Source organism: Crassostrea angulata, chromosome 5 (assembly GCF_025612915.1).
Source record: "Crassostrea angulata isolate pt1a10 chromosome 5, ASM2561291v2, whole genome shotgun sequence".
NCBI lineage: Eukaryota > Metazoa > Mollusca > Bivalvia > Ostreida > Ostreidae > Magallana > Magallana angulata.
The window spans coordinates 61,392,516-61,404,929 of record NC_069115.1 but is presented as its reverse complement, the minus strand read 5'-3'; the positions used below and the strand labels follow the sequence as shown (position 1 = coordinate 61,404,929).

The 12,414-nt window shown below is 33.8% G+C and overlaps 1 protein-coding gene across 2 annotated transcripts; it reads right to left on the bottom strand.

Annotated features, from left to right (window-relative positions):
• On the bottom strand, window positions 1-8,465 carry LOC128185908 (tolloid-like protein 2). 2 transcript variants are annotated; one of them, XM_052855615.1, is made up of 9 exons: window positions 8,365-8,465; window positions 3,371-3,476; window positions 3,140-3,252; window positions 2,561-2,716; window positions 2,191-2,275; window positions 1,942-2,078; window positions 1,336-1,485; window positions 568-690; window positions 1-243 (listed from the first exon to the last, which is right to left on the bottom strand). In XM_052855615.1, the coding sequence occupies exons 2-9, from the start codon at window positions 3,421-3,423 to the stop codon at window positions 104-106; spliced, it is 957 nt and encodes a 318-aa protein (XP_052711575.1). In that variant the 5' UTR covers window positions 3,424-3,476; window positions 8,365-8,465; the 3' UTR covers window positions 1-103. The 2 variants fall into 2 exon arrangements, with proteins under 2 accessions (XP_052711575.1, XP_052711574.1); XM_052855614.1 differs by lacking the exon at window positions 8,365-8,465 and having other exon boundaries at window positions 1-240; window positions 3,371-3,519.
• Window positions 8,466-12,414: the final 3,949 nt, after the last annotated feature.

Below are 12,414 nucleotides of genomic sequence, written 5' to 3'. Positions count from 1 at the left end.
TACTTTATTTTAACAGAATTTAAAAAAAAGAACAACAGAGAAACGTATTTGCAGGCATTTTCTTCTTCATCCAAACGGTAATGCGACATAGTTCAACCTGCATTTACCACTTGACATTGTAAGGAGTTTCTCCGGCATTGGCCAGGACGTACAGTGTAAACAGGAGTCCCGCCCCCGTGAGACCGGCCCCAACAGAAGAGGCCAGAAGGGGAATGATGAACTTGCGGATAACTGGCGTTGCTGCTTTTTAAAAAAAAGTACAATTATTTTACGTTTTTATTAAAGATAATGATTATGCATTGTAAAAATCATTTTCAAGGATATTTTTTTTTAAATATATAGCATCAGTCCACATGTTTTGATGTTGAAGTGTTAACAAAACAGGATGTATTTTTCTCTCGATGTGATACAAATCGATGGAATTCTTTATTTTAAAAGAACTCGAGAAAAAGAAGGAATCTATAAAATTGATAATTCACATTGCCTCAGCATATAATATTAAAAATACTTTATTAACCACATTTTGAAAATGTGTTCTTTTGTCAGATATTGTTTTACGTCTTTCACCTTCGCATTGGAATCCATTGCCTGTAAATCCGGGTCTACATTCACACAGGAAGGATCCGTCTGTGTTCATACAAATGGCATTATCAGAACACGGCCCTGGTAACGCAGCACACTCATCAACATCTGTAACAAAGCTATTCATAAAAAAAAAATTGCAGCCCGAAACACCTTTCAGTGTGGCCGATACGATTTCTTCCCAAACACCCCTTTTTGTACACACAAGTGAAATTATAAAATCAGTATATGATATATGTTACAAAAGTATAACTTTAAAATGTCTTTAATGTCAGGCGATGTGACGTACACCTCACTTACTCCGTCATAATGAAAGTCAATAAATTTGGGGGGGGGGGGGAATTAAAATCAATCTATAAAATGAAATATGGCAATAAAAAAATGTCAACTATCTAAAAAATCCACATAACGAAATAAAAATTCAAACCAGAGCACCACGGACCTCTAAAAAGATAGAGATGGGACCTAGGAGTGGTAATCATCCCTTGTCACCGGTCGCGCCCGCCGTGTGCTAATTGCTAAAGCAAATTACTAATGTCGTGTCTAGTTTTGGGGGATAATCTATGTTTGGGGAACTCGCTTGTAGTGAGGCACCCTTATGAATCCAGTCTCGGGTCCAAACGGTTTGGGTGCAGATATAATTTGAAAAATAATGTATGCCAGAAAGGACACTAGTACAAATTCTAACAGACACGAAGATGCGCTGTCTATAAACAGTCGTATGACAGAAAAAATATTAAAAATACTGATAACCTTCTTGCTTGTACCGCAGAAGAAACCCGAATTCCTCCTTAATAGACCCAGTTTCGTATCGAACTCGCAGACTTTGCCCACTGCTGAGTCCAAAGTTTTGAGGGAAGAACGGATCACAGCTGTCGAACAACGTATTGTCAGTTGAGGAACCTGAAACAGAAAACATGTGTAGATTATCTGTATCTGTTTCATATAGGGAGTTAAAATAGTTGTTAACTTTGTAGGTTTTAACATGCGCAGTAGTACATTTTTGATTTATCACATCAAATTACTTCACATGGCGATGTTCATATATTTCATCACAGGATGAACCTTTGCCATTCAGTCAACTGAATGTTGAATGAATGGTCTGGAAAGGTGACTGAATGGCACAGCTATGCTATTCAGTCACCTTTTAGTTACTGATCACATTCCATTTAACTGAATGGCAGAGATTCAGCCTGTGTATGATGTATTATCAATTTTCGCAAAATCACAAATTTGATATAGAATAGTTACAAATTTAGAAAACACATTAATTATTAACAATAAGTCTAGTTGAAGTTATTTCAACAAAGAATATTCATAAGACTGTTTTTTTTTTAAAAAAAATCTTATATTATCTACCGTCAAATACTTCAATGGTGTCAAAACAGCCGATTCGCCTTCGGGCAGGTACGAATTCCTCCATATTTGTAAATTCAAAAGTATAATTCACCACTTTACCCTCCTCCGCTAGGATAGTGACGTCACACTCTTCGTTGCTATAGCAATGAACAAAGTTGATGTGTTTTCTCATTTTGTTTTGTTTTTTTTATTTCGTTGCTCTCTCTCTCTCTTTCTTTCTCTCTCTCTTTAGTACTTTGTAAATCTTACCTCCCATATTTACTAGGGAAATTATTCGTTGTCAAAAACTGAGGCGTGTCAGTAGCAAAAAGCGTTGTTGTACCTGGGCAATTGCCTAGTGAAATCACAAATTAGACATTACAAGTCACTCACATAAACAGTATCAAATCAGTTGCCAAAGTCGGCAATGTGTATTTTTATATTTCTTTATTCCAAATAAAAAAAATACATATCGTCAGCTTGCATTCAAATCACCCGTTCACCTTCATACTTTTTAAAAAAAATTGAAAATATGATATAACCCCTGAAAGATTAATTTTACCAGATTTTATTATCTTTTTCATTATCAATATAGCTGTATATTTCATCATTGATGTTACAGACGATTGCTTCAAAGCACCTGAATCTGTGCCAGCAATGACGTTGATAAACAACTCTTCTGTGCTTCCTGTATTGCCGTCTGTGGTCAGCCTGACCGTCAAGGAATCACCGGTAGAAGTAACGATGTTGGAATCTCGATCTGTCAGGGCTCCGGGTTCATCCTCAAGGACGTCATCTGGAATGGATTTTTTTTAGCTTTCTCCGAAATCTTTATCCTGGTGATAATGTATTTTGCTTTATTTAGATTGTCTTTAATTGTGTAAACTTTTTTAAATTCTATTGTAGATTATCTAAGACTTTAAAATCTAAGCAGACATCGTACCTGTAATAAAGACCTAATTATGCATAAACCTGCATTAATGATATACAACTTTGTGATTAACAGACCTTACAAAAGATATAGGTAAATGTTTATTTATATATTATGTATTATATATGTATATGTTTATACATGTACCTGTCACCTGAGTTTACACATTGCCGCCTATCAAACATAATTTAGGCAAAACGTGTATCAGAGAATATTTATTTCATTGCAAAACAAAGCAAATTAAAAGCAATTTTTTAAATTCTAAGTCAATATCAAAGGCAAACTCACCATTAGTATCTAATACTTGAATTCTTTCATTTTCATCTATGGTCGCGTCCCTGCTCTGTAACAAAAGTCGGAGTCCTGGCTGTGCTTTAAAGATCCATTTGCATTCAAAATCCCTGAAACAAGAGAGAAACAACACTATCTATGCCGAATATAGTGCAAAACAATAAATTGCCTCAAATAAAAAAAAACCTTATTAAAACGATCAAAATAATAGGTTGTAAATAGACCTACTCGGGGAATCCAAAAGTGCCAACTGCCGGAAATCGAAATTTTTGTGACTCCATACCAATGCCATCAATGACGATTTCTGATCCGCTATTCGGACAGACAAGATCAGCTTCAAAAACACAATAATATATTATAGTGAATTGAATCACTATCATTAATTTGAACGTGTATTTATCTTACAGTTAGCAGGTTAAATCTATGTTCCCTTTTATAAATACAGGTAAATCAGGTAGTTGAGACATGCCGGGAGGCGCACGCAGGTCGATATGATCTATCATATGTTCCTAAACTCAAACATGATGTTCTTGAAGCTTAGTTACAAAAGCGTTTTTATTTGTAAAATTTGAATTTAAATTTTTATAAGTTTTACTTAATTTTGATTTTTTTTAATTTGTCAAAATTTTAATCTCGTTTTGTTTTATTATTTCAACAAAGATTTCAATTTTTAACTCAATTTAAAACATTTCGGCATATTTTGAAAAATTCAAACCATTTAACTATTTCATTACTAAAGACACAGATTAACAAAGAAAGAATAAATGTGAAAAGATGAAAATACAGAAGAGAAGCGTGTACATATATGTGGTTGTTATCTAAAGTATTAACTAAATCAACTTAATTTGTAAAATGCAATTTCAAAGGACAAATTGTTTGTTTAGAGCCTGTTGACATTTTACAAAAACTGTATGCCGTTAAATTTATAGAGTCATTTTTTTATTGAACTTTACAACATTTAAAATCAGATAGAATTGTGCCCATCCCTAATTACAAAATCGCATTTATAAAAAGTTTCATTTGATGTTCGTTGCTGTCAGATCGCTGCTGTCAGTAAAAATTTAGCTTGTCCTTTCTTAATTTTCTGTTGTCATGTTTGCTATTTTGGATCAGATTACCTAATTCGCTGAGCACACAGTCTCCTTAAAAGTTGCTAAATATTTTTGATTTTCTGTCAAATTGTTTTGACATATAAACTGATATCATAGTTATTACACCACATTATTGCTATTTAAGATAATAACATCCACGAATCGATAAAACTGTCATAGCCACATCGGGAAGAATACGAGTATGTATACTTGCAATTATTTTTTAAGTAAAAAGTGCATTTACATTCAGAAATGGAGTAATAAACTTTTCGACAACACTTAGTCTTGGCTTAAAGTTCAATGTAAAATTGTCAACAACAATAGTAGCGTAATTTTATTCCGAATGCCTAGGTTTGTTATAAATCACATTTATTCTTAACAGTTCGACGTTTATTTTATGCACACATATTTTACACCATGGGTGGTGTCAACGTTTACCGGATTACAAAGCTTGATTATTAATCATACATTTGAGTACATCTTAATGCAGAATTTTTCCTTATCCATTCGATCGTTTCTATGTGCACTGCAAAACCACAGGATCATGTACTACGGGTACCTGCCGTATATCATTTGACATTGATCGACTTATACTCAGTGCGATCCTTCACGTCATGTTGTAAACCCTACCACGACGAATAAAGGAGAAATTGGTGGGGTTCTTTTTTACACTAAAAATTGTGGGGTTTTTTAAAAAAATTTATACATTTGCGCTTTTCTTTATCATCACCTCACCGGCGACGTCGTCGAAAAAGTGCTTTGACGGATGGGGTTGAAGTTCAAAAGGTAAATAAAAACATTTACGACTGCAGCTTAAATCTGATAATTATTTAGAAAATTGGTCGTACGTGTTCTCAGAACAACAACAATATTTTGTAATTTACTGCACGTAGTGCGACAAATCTAAGCGAGACATCTTAGGTTTTTTTTAATATGAAAAATAGGTGTGTCACTAGTACTGTTTCCATTTTCCTTTCTGGCATCGCATATTTCATGCCGCCAACAACGACAAATTTTATTTGTATGAATGAAAAGCGCTCTCTTTATTTGTTACAGAGGCAAATCTCTTTTATTCTAATGTTTTTTTACAAGAAAAAAAGAAAGAAATGTACACGTTAAACAAACATCCAGTTGACCTAGCACATGCAAAAGACGAATGGTACCTTTAGAGCCATGTCATCTATCATTTACTTTAAACATCTTCTAGGATCCAAATGACATTTTAAAATTGTCATATTTTAAAACATATCAGAGAAGAGAACAGAAGTATGCCATGTTCTTACTTGGTAAATTGCAACGAGCACATGTCGAATACATCAAAATCAGCAGAAAAATCGGTTGAAAGATCATTTTGTTGAGAGGAGCAGAAATAAAAAAATCTACAAAAATAATTTTAAACCTCTGTATTTTTCTGATTTTCGACTTGTCGAAAGTAAATTTGATCAAATATTCATGAAATCAAGATGAAAGTAAATATCATACTTTTCTCTCTTTTTTGCTATCATACAACTAGACATAGATATAGTAATCAAAGATAAGAATCCAAAAAGGACTATGTTTTTTGGCGTAACATTGGCGTAGTAAAAATAACATGTTTTTGAAATTCGGAATTGCTGTAGATTCATGAGTCTATTTAACATCAACGTTGGATTTTTCCAACTAATGTGAACTAATTTTAAGACACTTGGGTTTCAGAATATGTTTTTAAATATTATTTACTTGTCAAATTACATTTTTATTAGCTTTTTAAGCGCCCACTCTATAAATAGATCTGTGAGGGGAAAAATCAGTAAAATCAGATTTTCCCTCTTTTTAAAATGTAAATATATGAGCATTTCTTTCAATATTTATCTTTATACAAGGTCTTCAGAACATATAAAACTGGGCTAAGCAAAATCAATTTTTAGTTTAAATATTTATTCTAATTTAGTAGTATAAGCTGTTAGACATCATGATATTCTATTATTTCATTGAATTATAGAAACTTCTTATAGAAATTGTCTTTGAACTTACCAAGCGTTTATTGTAGGTCTCTGGGACCACCAAAATCCACTGACTGTACAGTACACCTCGATAAAGTATTTATAAGGTTCAGCACTAAGGCAGTTTAATAACCAAGTATACATGTTTTCTAAGAATTACACGTGTACTTCATCCATTGGGTATATTTGAGAGTGGCTTTAATGTGCAGACTTTATCACATAGCGAATAGTACTAGTCATAGTATAAAAAACAAACTTTGTGCACTCTTTTATCAGTCAAGCTTACAGCGACATATCAAATACGGGAGCGAGAAGGATCTTTTATTAATTAGAATGACTGTTCTATGAGCAATGGATGTTTTTTTATTGAAATAATTGTACATACAAGATATGAAAACAGTATTTTTCATACAAGAGAAAAAAAATGTAAAAACTTGATATGAAATGTTACAAGTTCCAAAGGGATATTGAGAAAGATCGAAAAGGGTGTGTAGTTCCAAACCTATAATCAATGAGATGCACAATAGATAATATTAATATTACAGGCACGTAGCATCAGGGGGGGGGGGGGCAGGGGGGGCCTGGCCCCCCACTTTTTCTCGCAGCAAGAAATTTTTTAAAATTTACATATAAAAAAATGAATTATAATGGAGTTGCCCCCCCCCCCCACTTTTTTTGAAGTTAGTAAAAAAATTGATATGAAAAAAGGAAATGAGTAGTCAAATGAATATTACCTCCCCCCCCCCCCCCCCCCCCCACGGATTAGGAATTTCATGATTTGGAGGGGAAAAAAATTTGGTAGGGAAGAATTTTTTTTTGGAAGTATAGTTGATTGCCCCCACCCCCCACCTCCCCCCACGGATTAGGATTTTGAAGATTTTTGGAAACTTTAAATTTCCCATTTTTATTTCTTTTGCTTGTAAAGATTTTTTGGATGGGTCTGCCCCCCCCCCCCCCCCACTTTCAAAAACGATGCTACGTGCCTGTATTAGATTTTTTCTTGGTAGTTAAAGTGATTATGTGTGAAGGGTTTAAAAAAGGAACTTGTCTATCTTTTTTTTCAGTGCAAAAAAGTAATAAATGTTAACCAAGACAAAAGTAGTGTTTAACATATGATATTTAAGTTTTTACATGTGTGAAAAAGTATACCAAATAAAATACATGTAGATGGCATGTTTATGACAGAGAAATATGTATAGATTGTTGGACAATGGAAGACCTGAGAGTCAAGCACTCAAAACAGTAAAGAGATATTTCATATTCTCTTTATCATACAGGGAATAATATAGTGTTAAAATAAAGATTTAGCTTTATTTGTTATTTTGTTACATCAGCCAATTGTAAATACATAGTCTATAATCATTGCCATTACTATATAAATGCAATAAAAATGGCTTCTTTCTTTATGAAATGGATCGTTGATGTTTTGATATTCTCTAATTAATATACAGATATTCTCTAATAAATATACAGATATTTTTGTCTTCTTTCTCTTTGTTACCTCAGTGATATAACCTTCAGTCATCCGTCTCAGTATCGCTGCAATATAAGTGTGCGGACATCCCTATTTGTAGGTGTTGGTTGTGGTGGAACAAAAGTGTTTGGTCAGTTCTGCAGGTGTTTTGGCCTTTCAGGCGCGAGTTTGCCTTGCACCCTGCTTCCATTAGGTTTTGTAGTGTTGGCGCAAATGTGTAGCAATCAGGACTACCCGTTTCTATCTTTTGTACGGGCCCGATGTGGAACCAAGACAGTGGCCCCCTTGCACGTTACATTTCTTTGCAAAGACTATATGCTTTCTGATATAAATTGGCAAGTCTGCCCATAATGTTTTGTGTACTTATTAACCGGTCTATCTCTTTTTTTTAAAGGATCGCTTTAAGAGGATGAAAAACACCTGCATCTTGATGTATAAATTATATTGAATTGACATGATTTAATGTATTGAGATACATAAATCATACTTAAAAAAGAATTTTAATAAGTTCACTTCTAAAAAAAAAAATAGTAACAACTGTCTCCATTTCCGCATTAATAATAATTGATAATTCATATATCAGTTTCCAAGTCATTCTGTGACAATAATTAATGTGCTCACTGAATAGTTAAAAATGACGACTAAGGTGATATTCGATAACAGAGTTTTACTTACACAATAATTAATTCACAGGAAACAGCACAACAAACTGTACAGATTCTCTCTGATTTGTTCTCGCTTGCATAAAACATATTGTTCTCGCGGGCATAAACGCGAGACTTCCTGATGTAGAAAGAAATAGAGATCTACCTCAGACCTGCAGGGTGTATAGCAATTTAGAGCACCCTCTATTATACACCAATTAACGGACAGTAAACAGCCTTCAGTACATCAATGTAACTCCTGGTGGGAGGTCGGGGATTTTATCTAACAACAGAGTAACGCAGGATGCATTCATTCTTAAACTGAAATAAACTATATGTTAGACTAAGTTTAATCAACGGAGTTCTGATACATGCGCAAATGCAAGTTAATCCTCGGGATTGAGCTAGGGGGTCCGAAGGATAATTTTGTAAGTCATGGGGAGAGGGGGTCTAGCCCATCCCCCGACCCTCCTCTTCATTCCTCATTCATTTTACAATCACATATTGAGATGCAAACTTAAACGTCTAATGCATTCTTTCTTTGTTTTGACAAGATAAAAAGGGCTTTCCTGTCACCAAAAAATATTCCGGTATTGTCGACCGATAAAACATTGTTATACATGTATAACATTATTCTAAAAATATCTTAAACAGTTTACGGATAAATTAATTTCATTATTAAGTGTATTTTACTAACACTTGTACTTTTATCTTACCAATCGTCGTACAATGTTTGTAAAAAAAAAAGTGGATCGGTGATTTTTTATATACCAAGTCCTAAAGGTTCAATTAAAATGATAACGGACTGCCGGATAATAATGTAAGTACCAAGGTTACATCTTTGCACCCGCTAAAGATGCAGTTTCGCAAAAAAAAAAAAAAAACAAAAAAACATATATACCAAGTATAGCTCATTGACTATTTGAATATTTCGATACATGCAGCTTAGACGGGTTCAAAAATGCAACCTTAGCACTTGCATAGGTAGCTAGGGACATTTTCAGAGTACCAGTCAATATTTTTGTTGTAAAATTAAAAGTTGCTGTACTTGAAGGGCTATGGGTGTTGCTAAAATTCATGAAATGATTTTTGATGATTATTATATAATTAGTTAGAGGGATGTCTCTTGTTGAAATTGGTATATAATAACAAGTCCCATTTGTTAAAGCTGAACACCGCGCGTAAATAGGCGCTGTCCGCCATATTTCTTTTCAGCACCACTTTCCCTACAACCCCTATATAAGCCACATACCTCTTAATAGTTCACAGTATTTCGCTGTAGAAGTCTCACCTGTGTGGACGTACACGTACATCTTGCCTAGCCGTTTTAGTCAGTCGCGATGAATTATCAAGTTTTACGCACTTTTCTCAAACCAAGAGTGTACCAACATCAAATAAACTGTTTAATGCATTAATTACAAACATGATAAGCACATAAAACAAGAATTAAATGCATAAAAATCCAAAGACAACAAAAGTAACACTACACGTCGGCCACGAGTTTCAGGTGTGCAATCGGGTGAAACGAAATCGAAGGATTTATTATCGTTTTACTAACAACGTGCCAGTTTGCCTGTCGGGGCTTACGGAAACTTTTGTATGCTGATTATCACTTAACTCATCGATTGGTTGTTCGATTTCAATGATGTGAATGCTAATTTGCATATCAAACATCGAACCCTGGAACGCACTGACCAATGACATTCCCACCCCTGCGAATGTTATTGTCATTTAAATTTTAGAAAACGTGGTTTTATTTGACCCTTTTAGTTTCGCAGTAAAAATCGTGCCTCGTGTTTATTGCGTGGACCCTGAGGTCCACGCAGAAAATATATAAGCGAGGTTAAACCGGATGCTATGGGGAAAATTCAGCCTACGCGTGAGCGTAATGGGTAGCTCAGGGAACCAGGAATTCCGTGCTAAATGCACACATAAGTTCAGAGGCGCTGTAATTTTAAAGTTGTCGGTAAACAATAAAGAAACAAAGTATTCCTTTTAAAGAAATGATTGGCATGTGATATGAACTATCAGTATTATGAAATAAGTTAATGTTATGCCGAAACTACAACATGCATCAAATAGCATAATTTGCAATGTTTGGTTGTTTTCCGAATACACTTTAAATTTTTTTAAGCATTTAAGTATGATTGAATAATTATGTCACTGTATAAAAGTTTTAATCTCAAGAAAAATACATCAAAATATGAAATTTTTAATTTACACAAAGCTGTCACTGCATAGTTAACAAAGTAGTGCGAATCGTAATGTGTGCGCAAATAGTAGAATTCACCGAATGCCTGATACTATACATGCAAACTTCATTCATAGATAGATCATAATTATTTTAGAAGTATGAATCCTTTAAAGTCTGAGATAAAAAGTCAGGGCTATACATACATGTACATGTATACGTAATACAACGTACAAATTAATTTAGTGGTTAAAAGCAGAGGGCTAGAGTCGTTGGAATCTCTGATAATCTTAAGGCTTTCACGTTTTCGTTGGAAACACATGCAAATGGTCCACGTATTGTAGTCCTTTTTTTAAAGGACAGCAACTTGTAATCTATTTTATAGAATCTAGGTACCTGTAATCAAATATGGAATCTAGACATTTATTGATCTTAAACTTTATCTTCATTAATAGGTAGATAAACTGAGCTCTAGAAATAAATATGACGATAGAAAAATAGGGATTTTTCTGCTGTTGCAATAGCTAATATGTTTAAATAGTCTATCCCAAGATATTTACTAGGCAGCACATTTGGACGATTTTTTATAAAAAAAATACACATACCTGTGAAAGAAGTGCAATTGAAATAGTTGAAAAGGGTAATTTCCAAGATAATTTCATTGACTAATTATCATCTTTCACTCGGAAAAATTCACAGGAACGAAAATAGATTTTTTACGGAGATTTATAATGGGAAATGTTTACATCTTTTCTCCATTCGGAATATACTCGGAATACATCGTGCAATTTTACAACGTTATCATCCGGGCTTACTGCAATACAAAATCCCTGTAGACATCACATTTTTTAGTATTGTATTGAAACCTGATAAGCTAACAGGGGCGTTTCGACTGAGAAATCTTGGAAATTTTTTATATTTTTGAATGAACATCGTTTGAACCCTGAGGTATATATGAATATCATTCAAGTAAGCAAAATGTAAATCCAGGATATCTTGGGACATAGTATAGTAGCGATCTCCGCTCAGGATTAATTTTCGATCCGCGCATGACCTAGTAATAGCATCAATTGTGAAACAGACTGTACTATGTTATGCAGAACGTTCCTTGAAATTGGCTCTATATACCAAGTTTATATACAAAACAAACACTCATTCTTTAAAAAAAAACAACACCAAAAACATGGTATTGAACACCACAAGCATCAAACATGACTTTGATCTTATTAAGCAACCCAATGTATATATTCTTAACCACGTGTAGAGTGGTTGAACACGACCGATAACTCTGTTCTGAATATCATCGTTTAATTTATATAACTGCTAGATGATGAAATATGACATACATCTTCATAAATTTTCGTGTTTTAACATAACTCAAAGTAGGAGATGCTATGAAAAACGACCAGTACTTACGTATTTTGATAATATTATCCGAACACTTATACTTCCGCTCTAAATTTCAGAGGAACTGAACAAATCTCGGAGAAGTCTCGTGAACTTTCATACGAAGCCTCTGGATGTATTGCATAATTAGCAACGATAAAGAAAACATTCCGAACACATTCGCAGGGGTGATTCCAGGATTTTTGTAGTAAAAATCAACACGAGGAGAGTCCGAAGGTTGTTGTTTATGAAATCTATGAAATATACATCCAGTGAATCCCACCATAAGTATTCATAGTTCAGTATCATAAAATCGGTCATTCATCTATCGCTGAATAAATATAAAAATATTAGAAATAAAACATTTTGAATTATAAATAAATTTTTCTTATCTACAAATGGCATCTGACGAACAAAGTGAAGCATTTTTTCTACCATGAAAAGGTTACACTTTTTTGCATTGGAACGTTAAAGAAAACAAGTAAACATGTTGCGGGTCGTTTA